The sequence below is a fragment of the Calidris pugnax genome, unplaced genomic scaffold, assembly GCF_001431845.1.
Source record: "Calidris pugnax isolate Ruff unplaced genomic scaffold, ASM143184v1 scaffold88, whole genome shotgun sequence".
In the NCBI taxonomy this organism is placed as follows: domain Eukaryota; kingdom Metazoa; phylum Chordata; class Aves; order Charadriiformes; family Scolopacidae; genus Calidris; species Calidris pugnax.
In genome coordinates, this window is record NW_015090849.1 from 1,793,147 (window position 1) to 1,812,281 (window position 19,135).

Sequence of the window (19,135 nt, forward strand, 5' to 3'; positions counted from 1 at the left end):
GTGCAAAGTCTCAAGAACAATGCCCATAGCTCACATGGCAAACCTAGCTTTTGTCAAGAGCAAATAGGCAGACACCTGCAGAGAACTGGCTTAAGATCGAATTTATACATCCAAAGAGCCTCCAGCAACTACACATCTGCTGCGCAGAGCAGAAAAGGTGAAGGAGGAAGGATTCACAGCCAAGTTCTTTAGTTTTTGCAAACATCCTGCAGTTCCGGGGATTAAGCTCCTCATGGCCTGCCATGAAAAGCACCAGTCAGTTAAATTGACTCGGTGTTGCACATACTTCAGCGTGTCCACGAGTAACGAGTTATCTAGGAACTAGTATGGCTTTCAGAAATGTAGCACCCAAACAATTAGATGCAAAGGTCTCTCTGTGATGCTTCATGGCTGGGGCCAGCAGGTACTCTGACTGGATCAAAGTTAGACTTTAAATCACCCAAGTGCTAATTAAAAGTTCAGAATCAATCTTTCCTTCAAAGAGAGAAAAGCATGTTGGCTAGAAGAGCTGAAACGAAGGAAACAATCCAAAGGCCTCGTTGCATGGCTGCTCTGCTCCTCCTCAGAGCATACCCTGAAAGTTCATAATCCAGCTGACACCAGAAAAAACAAGCAAACATAAAATTGGAAATCATTTGTTTCTTCATTACTTTCCTTGCCAGCATGACATCGATTTTTGCAGCGGTTTAAGATTTCTACCTCCAACACCCTCAAGCTCGATGTTACTGGTTGGAGTGTGTCCCACACTGCAGTAGATCACATCTCCACCGGTTGTTAGCTCCCATACTAGCAAGTGCTGAAGGGTTTTCAGCGAAGCCACAGCTCTCATATCTTTATTTGATAAACTCTGAGGTTTAAATATTCCTTTCCTGCCACGCACAGTTCATTGAAACAGACATCCAGGGGTGGCGTGACTCATCTGAACGGGTTTTACGTGCCTCAAAGCTTGCCCTTTTTCTGCCTCCCCCCTAACTCCAACTGTACCAGTTGATCTAATAAAAGATATTACCTCTCCCTGAAAATGATGCATACCTTAATCTTCACAGCCTCCTCCAAAGGCCGGTCCATGAGGACGTTGAAGGAGAGGAACAGCTTGCGTATTGCATCATTAAATTCATCCCCATCTTCACTTTTCCCATAAAACCTACAAAGAACAGAAAGAGCTAGTTATACACATAAATCCAGGCTAACAGTGTCACAGTAGCTGAAATATGATTTTATCCTGTGGAACAACATCTTAATGCAATCTCCTTCTACAAAGACTTGAGTGTAAAAATGGCATTGAGGATTCTGCAGCAATTTCCTGCTGAAATCTCTTCTAAAGGAAAAGCTGCACTTCTTAAATTGCCATTGCATCAAATTCTGCTTCCAAAAATCAAGTAGCTCATTCTGTATAAAACAAAAAAGCCAGAATGAACATGAGGAAAGGATTCCAAACAGTCACTGTAAATCTCTGAAAACATGTTTTGAGGCTACAGTAAAACTGCTGTCACTGACCATGCCCTAACTGGACACATCAACCTCACCCCACCTAACAATTAACCACGTGTGCATTTGTTTCTTAAAATTTCTTAAAATGGGGAAGTCACTCCATGCATTAATTTTTTTAACAAGTAACAGGTTCCTTCTCAGCACTACCATATGCTGCTTCTAGCATGCTACAGGTGACTAAAAGGATTCTCCTCTTCAATTTAGGTATTTCAATTTTTACTCAACTTGTTTTCTCCACCCATAGACAGAGGGTAGAAAAATACTTTTAATAATTCAAGGATAGAGGACATGCTAAAGAACATTCCCCCCAGTGGTGCTGAGAGGAAGGAACTCCATTGACTTCCAAAAGGAGCCATGAGGATGGCAACGGCCTTGGCCTTACCTCAGGTACAATATTCGTGACTGAACGATGAATCGGAACAGGTACTTCAAGGCTTTCAGAGCAGCAAACAGCAACTCTGTCTTGCTGGAGTCATCAGCGTTTCCCACGTAACAGTTCAGTACTTTGGTGAGCTTCCTTTGGAAATAAAACACAAAGGAGCATAAATATAGACACAGTTGAGTTTCAGTGTAACTCCAGCTTCCTTATTCCAGAGAGGAACTACAGTCTAATCAATAGACGACGGGTTCCTCTTCACAGCCTACTTCCTTCTGAAATCTTGGGCTTCACTGGATGCCAGATTTTCATAAGCAGTCCATGAATTCTCAGAAAAGTCTACAAATCTGTCTACAAATTCCAGCTTCTTGACCTGCTTTTCTTTTTTCCTAAAATGAAGCATTCAGGAAGCTGGAAAACCAATTACCACTGAAGGTGGACTAACACCTTCTCCACGTGTTACCATTTCTCATGCGTGGAGCACAGAATTCCTCTGAAGCAATACTTACTGGGTGCTTTGAGAATCATGGAATTACGGAATCGTCAGAGTTGGAAGGGACCTTCTAGAGACCATCCAGTCCAACCCCCTGCCAAAGCAGGGCTGCCCAGAGCACATCACTCAGGATGGCATCCAGGTGGGGCTTGAAGATCTCCAGAAAAGGGGACTCCACATCCTCTCTGGGCAGTCTCTTTCAGGGCTCTGCCACCCTCACCCCAAAGAAGTTCTTCCTCCCATTGCAGTGGAACTTCCCCTGGTCCAGCTTGTGCCCGTTGCCCCTTGTCCTGTCACTGGGAACCACAGAAAAGAGTCCGGCTCCATCCTCCTTCAACCCACCCTTTAGATACTTGGAATCATTAATAAGGTCTTCAGCCTTCTCTTCTCCAAAAATCGTGGATAGAAGTTGCATAAACACACTATTGAGTATTTGCCATCTAGTCTCTGCTGAATCAGAAGATCAGGATCCTCTGGGAGTGCTGCAGCAGCTAATATTCAGGCAAAATCCTCTTCTCTTCATTAACCAACTCACAGCACCCAGAGCGGCGTGTAAGCGATAGCCAAGTGCGCAACAGCTTTTGTGCTCACCTGCTCTATTTGCCACCCTGCCAGCACCCAACTCCCTGCTCCACCAAATCCTGGCACGTGGAGCACATGGAGGACACTATCTAACACCAGAGCCCACTTGGCATTATGCAGATAACACATTGTCAAGCTAAGCTGGAAAGAAAGGCAAGGGAACAGCAAAGCTAAGACATAGTTTGCTCATTAATCAGACAAAGAAGTTTATTGACAGCAAAGAGAAATAAGAATGAGGATTCTTCCACGGGTTAGAGGGAAAAAAGAAAGGAAACCATACACAGGCAGGGGTTGTGTGCCCAGGGCAGGGAAGAAGAAAGCAATGCAGGAGATGGGGACTTCAGAGCTTTGTGGAACCATGTTTCCTCACAGAATTCTCTGTAGGTGACAGCCATCAAGAGAGGCTGAACACTGCACCAGGAATCCATGCATATCAGTAAAAATAAGGAGAGATTTTTAGAGGGGGAAAAGGAGTTTGGTTTCTGGTTTTGCCCTCCCTATTGGCCTCAGTTTTAGCTTTTTGGTTGCCTGTCACCATTGGGGTAACAACCTTTGGGTGGAGGGGTGCTACATCAAGGAGCTGGAAAGTCAACTGACCTAGGTGTTACTCCTGACTTCTCCACCAACCTCCTGGGTATCCTTGGGCACATAAGCCATGACAAGCTACAGCACTTAAACAAATGTCTCATTTTTAAGCACATGAAGTCAACAGGTTGACTGAAAGCAACTAAGCTTTCACACGTGGCTAAATAAATTCTACACATCAGCTTTTTCCTTCCCTGGTAAAACAGCACAAACAATTGTGAGCTGAAATTTTTAAACTGCTTTGAGTTCCATAGATAAAAATGCTGCAGTGAAATAGAATTACTCCCACTGTCCATACCCACACATCCAGAAGTGAAGAATTCCAAATTTCTTCTAAACAAATGACAGTCAATGTGAGAAAGTTGCAATATGTAAGTGTAACCTCACGCAATCTGCATGTTTAAAACCCACCACGACATTTAGCCTTTGCTGCAGAGTGTGGTCTCCTCAACCTGCCTGGTTGTAAGCAGATCATAGAATCATAGAATTGTCCAGGTTGGAAGGGACCTTTCAGATCATCTAGTCCAACCATCAACCTAACTCTGATAAAAACCATCACTAAACCATGTCTCTAAGCACTATGTCAACCCGGCTTTTAAATCCCTCCAGGGATGGGGCCTCAACCACTGCCCTGGGCAGCCCATTCCAAGTCTTAATAACCCTTTCAGGGTCAAAATTGTTCCTAATATCCATGGTGGAGTTGAACACCATTCTTATCTCTGCTACCGTTAACCACAGTGTCACTTGTTTTATTTCAGCCATGTGTGGTTCTGCTGCTGCTCCCCATCCATCCGTACCCCTAAAATTGTAGCACAGAGTACAAAGCCTACAGACTATTTCAAACTTTCTTCTGCTCAAAGTACTTTTGGGGTTGGGTGGATTGAAAAGGTTGAGGCAGATACTGGCAAGACGGAAGAGTTTCGTGAGCAGTGATACCTATCAGAGCAGATTTCTTATGAATTTTTCCTGAGCAGCGATACCTATCAGAGCAGATTTCTTATGAATTTCTGTTCCTTCATCAATTTCCACCCGCTGCCAAATAACGACTTATGGTATTTTCCATCATCTTCTGTATATACCTGTAACCACCACCCCCATCCCACCCCACCAGCCTTTTAGCAGCAATACCAGACCAAAGCACTCAACAGTTATAAGGGAGAGACGGATACAGACTGGTTCCATTAAACCTGTTTTGAGTAGGAAATCAGGTTGAAAACCATGAAGATGCTTTTACAACACAAACATGCACACACAGAGGACTACAGGTCAAGAGAGAGTCTGAATCACAGTCTGATACAGGATTTTCCATGATAGCACTGTCTTTTCCTTACAGAAAAGATATCTCACAACAGAAATTGTAATGACAGGGTTTCTTGCTCTCCTGAAAGCAGAAGAGAATAGGGCAGAACACTCTTGTCTGGTCTAAGCTGCCTTTATCCCATTAGTGTAGTTTACTGAAACTACCAGAGAGTCCCCTCCTGAGTGACAGCCCGTGGGTTTGTGGTTCCTGATACTCACACATACGCCAGGGTCGCGCTGAAGTGCTTGTAAATATAAGTTTCAAGTACAGGGTTGAAATGCTGGAACTTGATGTCTCCAATCAAAGAAATAATAAATACCTGCCAAAAATTCGAAAGGAAACAGATGTACAGAGCCACACAACCTCTAACGAACTGGAACATAACTCAGTCTCTAATTGCATGCCATTTATTCTGCTGGGTAATAGTTTTTGTTTTTCCTAATAGCTTTAATACTACAGATAGTGTTATTCTTATTCTAATAGTGACTGAACACCGTGGTGTGTGGGACTACATCACTGCTCAGAGGAGAGGATAGCAGCATTTGGATAGAAAATCTCAGAGATAAATCTCAGAGATAAAGGCAGCTACTTCTCAAAGCAGCAACAGTGATGCAGGAAGCAGCACCACTCACTGTCTTTACATGACACTGTCATAGCACAGGTTAAATAGGCACAGAGATGCTGAAGACCTTTTTTCAAAGTTAAGAAATTTTGCTTTTCAGGCTAGTACTTGAGATTCTGATGATTTATACTCAGATATAACATTCAGTCCTGTTACTACAATGACATGTATTAGAGCCAGGACATTCTGTGCTCCAATACTCACTCCTCCAGCCAGTGTCAGCTGGATACATCTGACTTCATATTTCTCCTGGAACTCTCAAGTATGTATTCGTTGACAAGCACAAAGCAGAGAGCTTTGTCACTGCATGCCAAAGCCAGTGCCTTTCACACACACACTGAGCAGCCTCTCCAAAGACATGGAAAACTTATTGGGAAGTCTTTTACTTGGTCATTACAACCCTTCTATGGAGGTTAAGAGGAGCCATCACCTCCCCTGCCCGAGTGCTGGGCAAGGATTTGGGGTACATAAATTCTATTCCCACCACTGCCACAAATCCTCCACCATCATGACCACAAACAAATTATTTCTCTTTGTGCTTCAGATAGATAATACCACTTTTCTCTTCTGTATGTTGCCTTAAAGCAAGATGTTATCTGAAGAAACTACTATAAATTATGTAAACATTTATCAGTTTTCACTGTGATTACTAAAAAGTTCAATGGATTTCTCAGTCCTAGCTCCTGAAAATGCCTTAAGAAGTGTTTAAATATCATTTATTCTCAGAGAAAAATACCTCATCTAAAGCAAGCATCAGGACAGACTCAAAATGTGGCTGAAAAACAAACACTCTAAATCCACAAAAGAAGACTCACCAGTGCATCAAACACAAGGAAGTCATAGGTTTCATTTTCTGACATTTCCATCATTATGTTGAAAAGTGCATCAAGGGTGTCTTGCAAAAACTAGAGGGGAAAAAAAACAGTAAAAAGGTGGGAAAAGACAACTGCTTCTGTAATGCTGCACAAGAGTCTACTTTTTTGGATCGTTTTTCCCCTTCCAGCCCAGCTGCACTGTGAAAGCTGTCCATGAAAGAACATTTAAAGAGGGTTTTAAGTCCTGTATTCATTCACAGGCTTGTCATCATCATCATGCTGTTCTCCCTCACTATAGCAAGGAGGATTTTTCTTATTAGCTCTCGATGGCCCCACTTCTCTGTTCTATTGCCTTTTTACCCAGCGAGAGACCTTCTGAATACACTGTATTCTGTCCATATAGTTTAAGCTTGCAGTGGCACAAATCAACCCCAGGCACTGTGCTAAGGCATGACATGGCACATGAAGACGGGTTTGCAATGACACAGCATTTGCTTTAGTTGTTCAGCCGTTCAGTAAAACCATGACCTTGCACAATCCCAAAAGATCCACAGGATGCCTTCACTCCTAAATCCTTCAGCAGACTATTTTCTGTGGTGTTTCCCACATTTTGGGTCTATTCCCCAGGTACCCTGACTATAAGGTCTTCAGGCTGTCGCTGCACTCTCTTCCTAGATCCACAGCAAGTCCGTATTCACAAAGAAGGCCCAGAGCCACTACTGAAAATTAAAAGTTAGACTTTGATTGTATCTTGTACTTCATAAGGACACAGGGGAAAATAAAGCCACCGCTATCTCCCGGATCCTGGTAACATTTAACTTCAGGAATTCTGGTGAATTCCACTAACAAGAGCTCTTGGGGCAAAGTGTACCTTTTGTTCTCCTGCAGCTCAGCAGTTAGAAGAGCTCTCCTGGCCTTTAGAGAGAGCTTTTGGGCACAACACAATTACAACCCTCCAAGGTCAACATCAAGCACATACCTAAGTGTTTACGTAACGAGGAGACTCAGATCTCCACACATACCTTTACAATTTCTCCTCCTTCCACCTCCATGAGCTTCCTGAGGTTGTGAGCGATGTTCTGGGAGTTGGAACGCCAGTTCAACAGCCCCAACAGGTCAACTAGCAAGGACAGAACACCAGCAATTAGAAACAGGTTGTAACAACACAGCTGACTTAATGGCTGCAGAACAACACGGAACAAGCACTAGAGGTTATTTTTAGAATGGGCTCACAAGGGAAAGTCACGTTGATGTACAGAATGTAATCTCGAGATGGTTCTTTTGTCTTGGCAAGAAAGTTAAGTTTTGCTACAAATGGAAACCCTGGTGTGATTTCATAACGGAAGGCATTTGGTAGACAATTCTGCAGGTTTCTTATTCACTCAAGAGAAGGTATCTCAAGCTCAGAATTTTATTAGAGCACATGACTTCTCTTACTAAAGCTCGTGATTACTTTAGGTTCTTAAAGTTAGAGTTGAAACCTCTTGTATAAATGACATTAAGCTACAGAGCTGTTTATCACAGTTCTGGGACATCCCAGGACCCCGAGTTTAGTTACAAACCACAGTTGAGGCTTTCAAAGGAGTCCGGCAGGTTTCACACACAACTTCCACATTAATGAAATATGTACAAATCATCTGTGTTCTGAAACTAAATTAATTTTCTATCTTCTGATGTAAGAATATCTGTGAAACTTAACAGCCTTGACAAAGAACGCCGCGTTCAGAAACAGTGATTACACACAGGAGGGCAGAAAGATGCAAACATACTTGACCTGGGACACATCTAACGGGATAATGAAAGTCAGATTCAATCCTCACACACTTGGATGTACCAGTATGGCATTTACCTTACGCTAACTGACCCAGCTCAAACTGGGACTGAACAGCTCATGCCCATCTCCCAGCAGCTACACCTCGATGGAGCCACAGCTGGTGACATTTTCACATGCTTCTTCCCCAAAGTCAGAGAGTCTGTTACACCCAGAGCCTTCCAGAGCTACTGGAAATCTCACAGCATTTACCAGCGTGTACTGTTTCATTCACATAAGTACATCATCCTACATTTTGACCACTCTGGCAGCAAGCAAAGCAGAGTTAACGTGCAACAGCATCCTGAAGAGTTCAGTTCTAATTGCTACATTCTTAACAGGCAGAGGAAAAGAAGATAATTAACACTAAACAAAGGATTCTGAAAACACATATAAACTGTCAATGCCAAAAATCGGCATAAAGAATGTGCCCTCTTCACCTCAAATATTACAGGAGGATACGGCTGTGCTGCTAACGCAAGACCTACCGTTCTGGGTGAGTTTGGTGGAGCAGATCAAAGTGGCAATTTGGAAGCTGTCTTTGGTACTATCTTTAGTGGGTGTGAAGGTGGCAAGATGGTGCAGATTTTTCCCCGAGGGAGCCTCCTTCTCTTCCACCTCCGTTTTGGTACAAGGAAGAGTTAAATAGCATTTAGCATCTTCCATTTTCTTGTTATCACCCTGTTGGTTGAATGCAGCGAAGACAAGGGTTATCTCACACCGAGCACACCTCAGATGACCTCCTGCAGTTCTCATCTGCAGACACTTCAACACAGCGACAGCTGAGAGGGCTTCAAACACCATTCCACATCTATGATTGTTTACTCACATTGTCCATTTGGGTCTCTAACTTTAGGGAACAGAACTTGCCCATACAGCTAATGAACTAAGCTTTTTACAGAGTGACTCTATTCTATGATTCAAGGGGGGTTTTCCCCCACCCCCCTCACTTTGTAGCTCTCTACTGCAATTAATTAGCTTTTTCCTCTCACTGTGATCAGACACCAGCTCTTTTTTTCCATCGCACTCTGATCCTCCAAAGCAGGTGCCCACCAGGACTGTTTGTTTCATGCTGACTGGGTGGATGACGTTACAGGAAAAATGCTCTATAGAGATACATACAAAGATGTACCAGATTTGTGTCCAAGTCAGAAAACCCATCAGTGAAAGCAGACCTAAGGGTAACTTATTAAAAAAAAGCAATAAAAATTACTGTCCTATTATCCTAGAAAAATTATTAAAAATCTCTGCAATGATGATGTTTGCATTACTATGAAGAAAATCAACCAAGAGAGTTTTGATTAATTAAACAAAAGTGAAGACTGTAAATGCCCAAACTACCTTATAAACAATCAAATTGTGTTTGCCATCTCGCAGTGTTGTTCCATCTGCATTCATCAGCTTCACAAAGCCCATGCCAAAAGCTCTCTCAGACTTATCCCTAGCTGCAAACAGAAAGAAAAATCTTTATTAGGAATTGTCTTATTTATGCCCATATTGTCCATAATGCAGCTCTCTAACTATGTGCAGCAGCTTCTTTATTTAACAGCATCACACAATAATGTGATGGAGCTCGCAAACTTTGTGATCTACAATAAACAGAGAGCTCTCTTCTTCCCCTCTCATCTCAAGGCTAATTATGCCCATATTGTCCATAATACAGCTCTCTAACTATGTGCAGCTTCTTCTTTATTTAATAGCATCACACGATAACGTGATGGAGCTTGCAAACTTTGTGATCCACAATAAAAAGAGCTCTCTTCTTCCCCTCTCATCTCAAGGCACTTTGTAGGTATCTCCAGCTACAGAAAAACATTCTCTCTGAAGCGTCTCTCACCACACAATTTTAGTGGTTAATTGTGCTGCTCGATGGACATTTATAATTGTACACATATTTTGGTAGGGATTTTGCAAATCTGCTTGTGATGTGGAAGTCTGTCACTGCATCTCCTGGGTACTTGAGGAGAGGTTCATTTGAGAGTCTTTCAAGGGCTTAGTCTCAACATTATTGATCTTGTTTCACGGCTCTCAAGTCGTTTGATGAAACTTCTGGCTCTAACTTTCTCATTAGCCTTTCATTAACCTAATTATAAATCCTCCTATAGGAAGGCCAGTAGAAGCCCACCAGGCCTTGCATGGAATTTTGTGAAGGCCTTGAAATAAAATGAAAAACACCACCGTACACTGAGAAGCCAAAGCAGCACTAAACATTGACAATTGTCTTTCAAGAGGGCTAACATGTTGCTCCCTATCTAATTTCAGTTTTAGATTATGGCAGCACCAAACCTTTTTTTTAAGGCTGTAAAAAGTTTGAATTATTTTTCTTTCCTAGCAAGAAAATCCACAACGCTGGAAACAAGTAGAAATGTTAGTGCTACACCTTTGGTGGATACTCAGAAAAATCTCAGTGAGAGCAGGAAGAACACAGTTCTCCTGCAGATCTTCTTTTCTGATACTTACATTCCTGTGACGAGCGATGACGGAAAGTGAACCTTAAATGGCAACGACTGACTTCTTCTATTGCAATGGACACCTGCACACGAGAGTACAATGAGAAATGCAGCACCAGCATCCTCTATTTTCAGCCAATTTACAGGACATTCTGTTACTGATGCATCTACTGATTTTAAATTAGTTCCGTTTTCTACACAAAGGAAGGCAGACTATAAATTACACTCTCCTACCTTTACAGTTTCGTACCAGCAAGGTTGCTTGACTTGATAATAAACAACGGACTTATATTCGGAGACACCTTCATAACCGGCACCAGGATGGATAGCTTTCTTTGGACAAAAAGACAAGGGGAGGGGGGAGAAGAAAAGGTAAGGTCTAGAATGAAAGCAAGAAGTATCTTGGGTCAGAAATTTTCAGAGCATGTAACTGTCCGAGTTACTCAAAGTCAAGGGAACGCAATGCGTGTCACCTCTTTGAAAGTTCTACAGGATCTTTAACAGATGAGAGCGAATCTTTAATTTAGAAAAATGATCATTCAAATTTGTGATCATTCAAATTTGGTCACTGAGATCACATCTCTTGTTCATTATCCCCCAATCCTTGCCTACAGTTGATAAATAAGGTCCAATGGACTGGAACTATCATCTATAGCAAACAGCAGCCTTGTGACCTCCTGCAAAGGCCTCCGTACCTCTTGGAGATTTCCATCTTCATCATGTACAGACATGGTGACTTCGACGTTCTTGGGAGTCTTCTTCTTCCCTTTGTCAAACTCCCCTTGTATCAGGGTCACATAGATGTCGTTCCTAACATCACCTAAAATTCATAGCACTTAATGAGTTATCCTCATCTTCTTCTCAGCCTTTACTGATACCAGGTAAACAATGACATCCAAAATCACACCAATTCATCTCAAACTAAAAAATCTCTTAAAATGTACAGTGCTCCTTTTTATAAATCTCTGCCTTCATGTAACTTTTAAAAAATGTATTACATTTTAGCTCTATAGGGCTAAATCCACTTCAAATGGATTTAATAGAGCAGGGTCAAACCTATATGCAATAAGAAGGTCTCTCTGACTACACAGAAATTTTCTTCTAAAAAGTACACATGCCATCATTTTTCAATGAAGCTTATGTTTTCACTTCTTTAACAAAAAATAAAAGATTGGCTGGAAATTTCAAGAAAACTGAAAACAAGTTTTCAAATAGCTTTAGAATAAATCTGTTCATATCAGAAATTCTGGAATTTCAGCTGACTCTTTCAGCCCATGGAAGTGGACAGGCAGACGGGACCTACCAGGGAGGATTATCTCAGGGAATCCCATTTTGCGAGCCACAGCAGTTGATCTGTCCACAAGGTGGGAAAAATCCTTTTGAACCTGTGCTAGATCCCCAGGAAGCAGTTTCAGGGAGACCCAAAGACCTAAAGAAATAAAGATAACACTTGTTTACTGAAAAAAAAGTACAAAACCATGAAATTTAAGCCTACTCTTAACAGAAAGCTCTTTCTTCGTGTGATCTCCATGCACCAACGCCTTAAATATCCCAAGGTGGTTCTCACTTGCCCAGTTCTCTATCTCCCTAATGCTGAATGAGGCCTTACTTGGCAAATAGATTCTCTGAAGTAAAATACAAACTTTCCAGGATGAATCTACAAGTATTTCAGAAAAGGCCAGACACACAAGGAAGAGCAGAAGAATTCTGAATAACAAAGTTTAAACCTAAATCCATTTAGAATATGCAACCAGCCATGTTCACTTGGAAATATTTTATGTTCATATAAGCAGTTTTATCTTAAAAATATTACATTACTAGCAAATAAGTCATCACCTAGAGAAGCTCTTTTCATGCAACTAAGAACAGCTCCTGCATTTATCTTTTTTTTTTTTTTAGCTCCCAAAGTGCTGGGGTGACAACCATTACAAAGACCATCCGTTTGGCTCAGGGAAGGTTGGAAACTCCAGTAAGCCTTGATCTCGACTTTCACAAGCCACTTATTTTCCTTTGTAAGCCCTTCCCAGCACCAGGTTCATACACCAGCTTCTTGCCCAGCTGCTCTACCTTGCCCTTTATGATTCACTTCCTTCGCAGCGATGACTTTGTTGAAGACTGAAGTGAGGGGCTCGTTTTCTCCGATCACGTGGGAAGTTATCAGCGGGGACATGATTAGCTGGCGCTGTCTGATGTAGGTTTCCATGGCAATCCTGAGGGGAACAACGAGAGAGAGCGGGAAGCAGACAAACATCAAGTGTGTGCTCTGCAAGAAGAGGGTTGGCCAACAGCTGACTGTTTTCCAAAGAAGTATTTCTTTTAAAGGATTCCATGGGAATCTTTTTTTCTTCTTCCCCTGCACAAACCCAATGGAAATATGTTTAAAGTCTTTTTATACATCACAGCGTTAGCTCAGGCTTGGGATAAGTAACACTGATCTAAAGACTCCATGATTTCATTTGGATCACACTGAAATAGCAGCCTCCAGGGCAACCATAGCCACACTCTTCAGGTGAGCTATGCCTAAGAGACTATGTAGATTAACTAGTGATAAATTAACATAACTAACGCCTGCTGTGACATCACACCAGTGATGAACTTGTCCCCAGTCACAAACATGACTATTGAGCTTTGGATCTTGAACCCAACTTCACTCCTGAACCCACACCACCAATAATGACCCGAAGCACATACAAAGCGATGTCTCCACGGGCTCCCCATCCTTCTAGGGGTGTCCAGATTTTGACCTAAACTCAGCCTCATTAGAACAGAAGAAAAATGACAAAAAAGAAAAAAAAAAGGTAGCAGAATAATATTAATTCTGCAAAGGAAAAGACCTCCTTCTTTCCAGCCTTTCAGGCCCTGAAAGGGTACGTGAAGAAAAACCCCAAGCCCCACAGAATCTCCCCTGAAAATACCCTGCAATAACATATGGCTACACCAAATGGATCGCTATATTTAGGACTGTAACAACACGGCTGAGTCTACCCAAACAAGCTTCATTTTAGCAACTGTAATGTGCTGAAAAAGCAAGCAGAGAGCAGGCAGAACACACCAGTCTAACGAGCCATACAGAAATGCAAAATGCATCGGGGCTTGAATTTTTTTCCCAGAAAGAGGGAGAAATCCCTTTCCTATTGTCCCGTGACTCACCCTGACAAGGTGATCTGGAAAGTGAAGAGGCAGACAATACCCAGCACAAGAGTGACAAGGAGTTGTGTTCTCTGTGCTTAGATGTTTCTGACAATCTTGCCTCTCAACTCACTAATAGTTTTGAAGGTCACATCCCTCAGACCCCACTCCACTCCTCTTCCTTCCCTCAGATGATATGGGCACCAAGCAATTTCAGCTGCATTGCCAAAACTCCCTAAGCAATTTAGCCTGTCATACAGACATGTAAATCAAGAGGAACAAAGGCTTCAGAGGACTGACAAAAATCTTTTCCTTCAAAGAGCTGACTCCTGCCATAAACTAATCTATTTGTGGAGACCTTGGTACCCTGCCAGGCTCCCATACAAATTTGTCCTTCTCCAAAGGACAACTGCTTTAAATAAGCCAGATACGTGATGAACTCTGAAGTCCAGTACTTACTGCTGAAATGGAATAAAATGCTGCTTTTCCTCATCGTCCACCTTTCCATGGATGATGTCAGTTATGTCCATCACTGCAACAACACAAGTTCATCACATAGTTTTACCAAGTTGCCGAAGAACACAGAGAGAGCTTTCCCCTACCAGAATGGAAACAACAGCTGCTTCTCTGGGGCCAACACCACTGGTGACAGCCACAGAGAGCACCACTCACAACTTCACTTTTTTGAAGTTTTCACTGATGCACAGGTCAGCCTGTGGTGGTGAATGTGAATATACTCTCTGATAAAAAGCAGCTGGGACTCCGGCATTTCATGGCAAACAAATTACACTTAGATTTCAAATGCTGATTGTTTTCAAATTGTTTCCCCACCACAAATTTCAAGCAAGTCCCTTCACAAGAGCTCACAGGAAGTGGATGTCTCATTCACCCATGCTCCTTTAAAAATTCCAGCTTTATCCCATTAGTCATGAGGAGCAAATCGCTCTTTGATAAGATCTACTGCACTGATGGCAGTGTGTTATCTTTTTTGGGGGTGACAAAACATGAAGTGAACAGTTTAAATACTTCACCTTCATATACTGAATTTCACTGAATTAACTTCCATTAGAAGTTCTCAGAGGGGTACTATGTGCAGCTCAGCATCAGCACCTCCCTTTGGGAGCCAGAGATGGTGACGCTGGGAGGGCAGGAGGCTTTGCTGACACCCAGCATGTATTTCCCAGTTTGTAGCCCACTGTCCCGTGCTGTGTCCCCCATCAATGGAAGGTGTCAGTGTCCTACCTGCCACACCAAAGGGCCTCCGGAGCCCACAGGTGTGTTTCTCCTTTTGGAAGCCAGAGATGGTGACACTGGGAGGGCAGGAGGCTTTGCTGACACACAGCATGTATTTCCCAGTTTGTAGCCCACTGTCCCGTGCTGTGTCCCCCATCAATGGAAGGTGTCAGTGTCCTACCTGCCACACCAAAGGGCCTCCGGAGCCCACAGGTGTGTTTCTTCCCATCTTTCAGCTCCATATGCCCCACTCGCACAATCTGACACACCAAGCTGATTTTCGGTCTGATCAAGTCAGAACTGCTTAAATCCTAGAAATCATTTAAAACCAAGTTATATCAATCTGTTTAATGAACGGAAGAGAAGATCACAGGAAGAGCAAGACTTCCTTGTTAGATTGTACACACATTTTAAATAAGAAAAGATTTCCTTTAATGACTAAAACCTGTTCTCTTTGAACCAAACCTAAAACTACAAAACCACTTTAATGAACGGAAGAGAAGATCACAGGAAGAGCAAGACTTCCTTGTTAGATTGTACACACATTTTAAATAAGAAAAGATTTCCTTTAATGACTAAAACCTGTTCTCTTTGAACCAAACCTAAAACTACAAAACCACTAGCAATTTCCACACAGCAGTTTCTAAACATCCCATTACTCTCTGATAACACACCCCAGCTACAGCACTGAGAGTAAATTATTTAATTGCCAAAGTAGTAGATCCTGATGACCAGGCGGGCAGTTTGTGCCACCTTTTCTACTTGTCAGAAGTTATTCCACTCATGGGCAATTCTTAACATCTCGTTACAAATAACAAACTGTAACACAGAAAAGGATCATCAAAGCAATGAACTGAAAAACAAACAACTGTGATCTCAAGCCTAGATTTTTGGTACAGTTCAGCTCCACAGGAAAGTGCCTAATAGGATTTTCAGAAACGTGTGGGTGAACAACATCCACTGACAGTATTATTGCAAAATAATACTCCTTTACTACTGCTTTGGACTGACTGAAAAATTACTTTTCAGCAGCATTTCTCTGAGGCTGCCTATAACATCTGAATTTTCCAGGAAAACACCCCAAAAGGCCACATGTGACCCCTCCCTGCTGCATGAGGAGAGGGAAAGAACCCAAAACACGAGATGCCTGCAGCAAGGGGAAGAAATTCCAGGATATAAATACAATAACTTACAGTAAAAACTGCTTGAAGATTATTTAGTTTCTCAATTTCTTTAGGCATCCCATTACTGCCCCAACGAACCAGGTAATTTTCACTGCAAACAAAGGAAGAGGAAAAAAATAATTAAACAAATCAGCACCTGACGTTCCCATTACTTGGGCAAAAGCATTTTGATCTTTCAGGAATATTTAAAAAATTCTGCCAAAATCTTCTATCACAAAGTGATTCTGAAGTGCCTCATTTCAGTGGCAGCAGAAGGCAGCCCTGATGGGGATGAGTACTCTCAATCTCTTCCCTAAAGAATTCCAGCGGTGTGTCCACACGGGATAAGGGCAATGATGGAGACAGAGGGTGCCCAACACGTCCAGGCTTCCTTGACAAAGTTCCTCATACCTTCTCCTACCAGTACAAGATGCCCAACTCTTAGGTGTGAACTTGCACTGACTTGACAGCAAATATCACACATCTACATGATTTAACAGGGAGCAATTAATCGAATGCATCAAATCAAGTGACAACAGTGGGGAAATTTAGCAACACAAAGACATTCTGGGATTTTGACTAATGTATCACAGAAATACCCAGCTTTAAGAGGGGGAGCACACAGGCTCAGAACCTTGACTCCCTATCTCATCTGAAATTAAATAAGCCCCCTTCCAAATCACCACTGGGGCAGCAACCAACAGAAACGAAAAACTTATCTGCTGGATCTTCCTTTGTAATCTCTACTGGTTTCTTTAGAATGACCCCCTTGATGACTAAATTGCTTCTGTACCAACAAAAATTCCTACCTGATGAATTTGGAGAGATCAGGATCATAGAGACTCATTAACAGCTCTGCATCTTCTCCAATATTGCAGACAAAATTCTTGAAGTTTACATACAGGCTGTATGTATGTGTTGTGTTGAATATTGGCTGCCCTCGGAGGTCCAAATTCTGTTGCAGGGACTGGAAAGGAGAGTACCCCCATTAAAAAAAAAACCAAACCAGTGGGTATTAGTTACTCGAAGAGGAAAAAGCCAAGGAGAGTACCCCCATTAAAAAAAAAAACCAAACCAGTGGGTATTAGTTACTTGAAGAGGAAAAAGCCAGCAACACGAGAGGTACCTTCTCCTCCTGGATTCTTTCATCAATCCTTTTGGATGCAGTTTCATGGGACTTGAAGAGAGAGATTGTGCTGGTTTCATCTGGGTCCAAGATGTTCCCATTGTCATCTCGTACAACCAGGTCCAAACCCAGGATCCTGAGCAGCATGAAAGTCACGAGGACAAAAGAAGCAACACAATATTTACGAAGCAAAAGGTGACTGAAAGAGCACAAACCACAGATCAAACTGTGGATTGCACTGGACAACCATTGCATCCCAACTCCATTCCTTGCAATAACCACATCACTGGTTTTCCTGTCCCAAAATACTCCTCATTTCTTCCCCATTAAAGGGAAGAACAATTAGTCAGGTAACTTAAGTCTAAGATGACATCTTCTTTGTTCTCACTTAAAGGTATTTTTTGAAGGTATGTATATCTATCAGGCTTATGGATTGTGGCTAATTATTATTCTTTGCCATAAGCTTTCTTCTTAATTGACTTATTTGACCTGAATCAAGTCTGACAGGCAGATAAACGAGTTCTGGAGACAATCCCTGTTCTGTACAAACCAATGAAAAGTGGAGTTTTGGTGGCCTGTAGAATTATATTACTCAGTTGCTGATAAAGCAGTTTAGTTCATAACCAGCATCCAAGTCCTGGCTCCAGCCAGCCAGGCACGAATTGTGCTCCATGGGAATAAGATCGTGTGCCAGCATTTCCACAGAATTAAGACAGGTGAAGTTTCCTGCCAAGACAAAGAGACTCCTGGCATATGAAGAACCAACTGCCACATGCCCACCTGCCAGGCAAATCATGTTCTGATGGGGACAAAGCTGTAATTATCCCATTCCCAAGGAAAAATATAAAAATGAATTGTGCTCCATGGGAAATACAATCATGTGCCAGCATTTCCACAGAATTAAGACAGGTGAAGTTTCCTGCCAAGACAAAGAGACTCCTGGCATATGAAGAACCAACTGCCACATGCCCACCTGCCAGGCAAATCATGTTCTGATGGGGACAAAGCTGTAATTATCCCATTCCCAAGGAAAAATATAAAGGTTAATGCCATGTTCCCCTCACCTGGTCATAGAATAGAATCATAGAATCATAGAATCATTGAGGTTGGAAGAGACCCTTGGGATCATCGAGTCCAACCATCTCCCCTACTCTACAAAGTCCTCCCCTACACCATGTCCCTCAGCACTGCATCTAAACGGCCCTTAAACACAGCCAGGGATGGGGACTCCACCCCCTCCCTGGGCAGCCTGTTCCAATGCCCGACCACTCTTTCAGTGGAAAATTCCTTCCTAATGTTCAATCTAAACCTCCCCTGTTGGAGCTTGAAGCTGTTGCCTCTCGTTCTATTGTTAATTACCTGTGAGAAGAGACCAGCACCAACCTCTCTACAGTGTCATTTACACCATTTTGTACTAATAGCCACCTAGAGCCTTTACTGGGATTTGGGATTCTCTCCTGCCTTCAGGACGTGGTTTGGGGTTTACCTGTTGCCGTAGTCAATCTTAGCAGTGACTTTCTTCTTCAGCTCAGTGAGCTCATCCTTGGGAAGTGTCCCAGACAGGATCTGTGACCGCCATTCGATCAGGCTGTAAGTCAACTGTTGGACGTGCCGAAACTGCGTTGACTTGTTATCCTACAGGGAAAAAAGGGACAATCTTAAACTAGTGATAGCCTGAAAACGATGAGCTTAGTAAGGTTTCTGAAAAGCACTCAACTGAATCTACCACATAAGTTGTATTTAACTAAAAATATCTGAGAATCTGGCACCGAGACTACATGATTAGACACACAGAACAAATTCTCCAGTACCTTGCACTGCCAAGGTTTAAGCATCTCAAGATTTGGGGTCTTCACCATCTCCTCAGGACATTATTTCAGAAAAACCTCACAGACAAAAGATAGACCCCTGGTGTTTTCCAGCACTGAAACTGCTGCAATGGGTGCTTTTTATATACAGG

General features: G+C 42.4%; 1 protein-coding gene across 1 annotated transcript in view; it reads right to left on the bottom strand.

The window, feature by feature from the left end:
• The window catches only part of DOCK5 (dedicator of cytokinesis 5), a 125,535-nt gene that overhangs the window by 54,919 nt on the left and 51,481 nt on the right, over positions 1-19,135 (bottom strand). Inside the window, exons 6-23 of the mRNA XM_014943139.1 lie at positions 18,662-18,810; positions 17,176-17,311; positions 16,859-17,016; positions 16,080-16,161; positions 15,068-15,197; positions 14,113-14,185; positions 12,592-12,734; positions 11,828-11,953; positions 11,220-11,344; positions 10,759-10,857; positions 10,535-10,607; positions 9,416-9,519; positions 8,563-8,755; positions 7,287-7,384; positions 6,265-6,354; positions 5,046-5,146; positions 1,874-2,008; positions 1,033-1,144 (exon numbers count right to left, since the gene is read on the bottom strand). Of these exons, the coding sequence (XP_014798625.1) occupies positions 1,033-1,144; positions 1,874-2,008; positions 5,046-5,146; positions 6,265-6,354; positions 7,287-7,384; positions 8,563-8,755; positions 9,416-9,519; positions 10,535-10,607; positions 10,759-10,857; positions 11,220-11,344; positions 11,828-11,953; positions 12,592-12,734; positions 14,113-14,185; positions 15,068-15,197; positions 16,080-16,161; positions 16,859-17,016; positions 17,176-17,311; positions 18,662-18,810 (2,127 nt within the window). The remainder of the gene's footprint in view (positions 1-1,032; positions 1,145-1,873; positions 2,009-5,045; positions 5,147-6,264; positions 6,355-7,286; positions 7,385-8,562; positions 8,756-9,415; positions 9,520-10,534; positions 10,608-10,758; positions 10,858-11,219; positions 11,345-11,827; positions 11,954-12,591; positions 12,735-14,112; positions 14,186-15,067; positions 15,198-16,079; positions 16,162-16,858; positions 17,017-17,175; positions 17,312-18,661; positions 18,811-19,135) is intronic.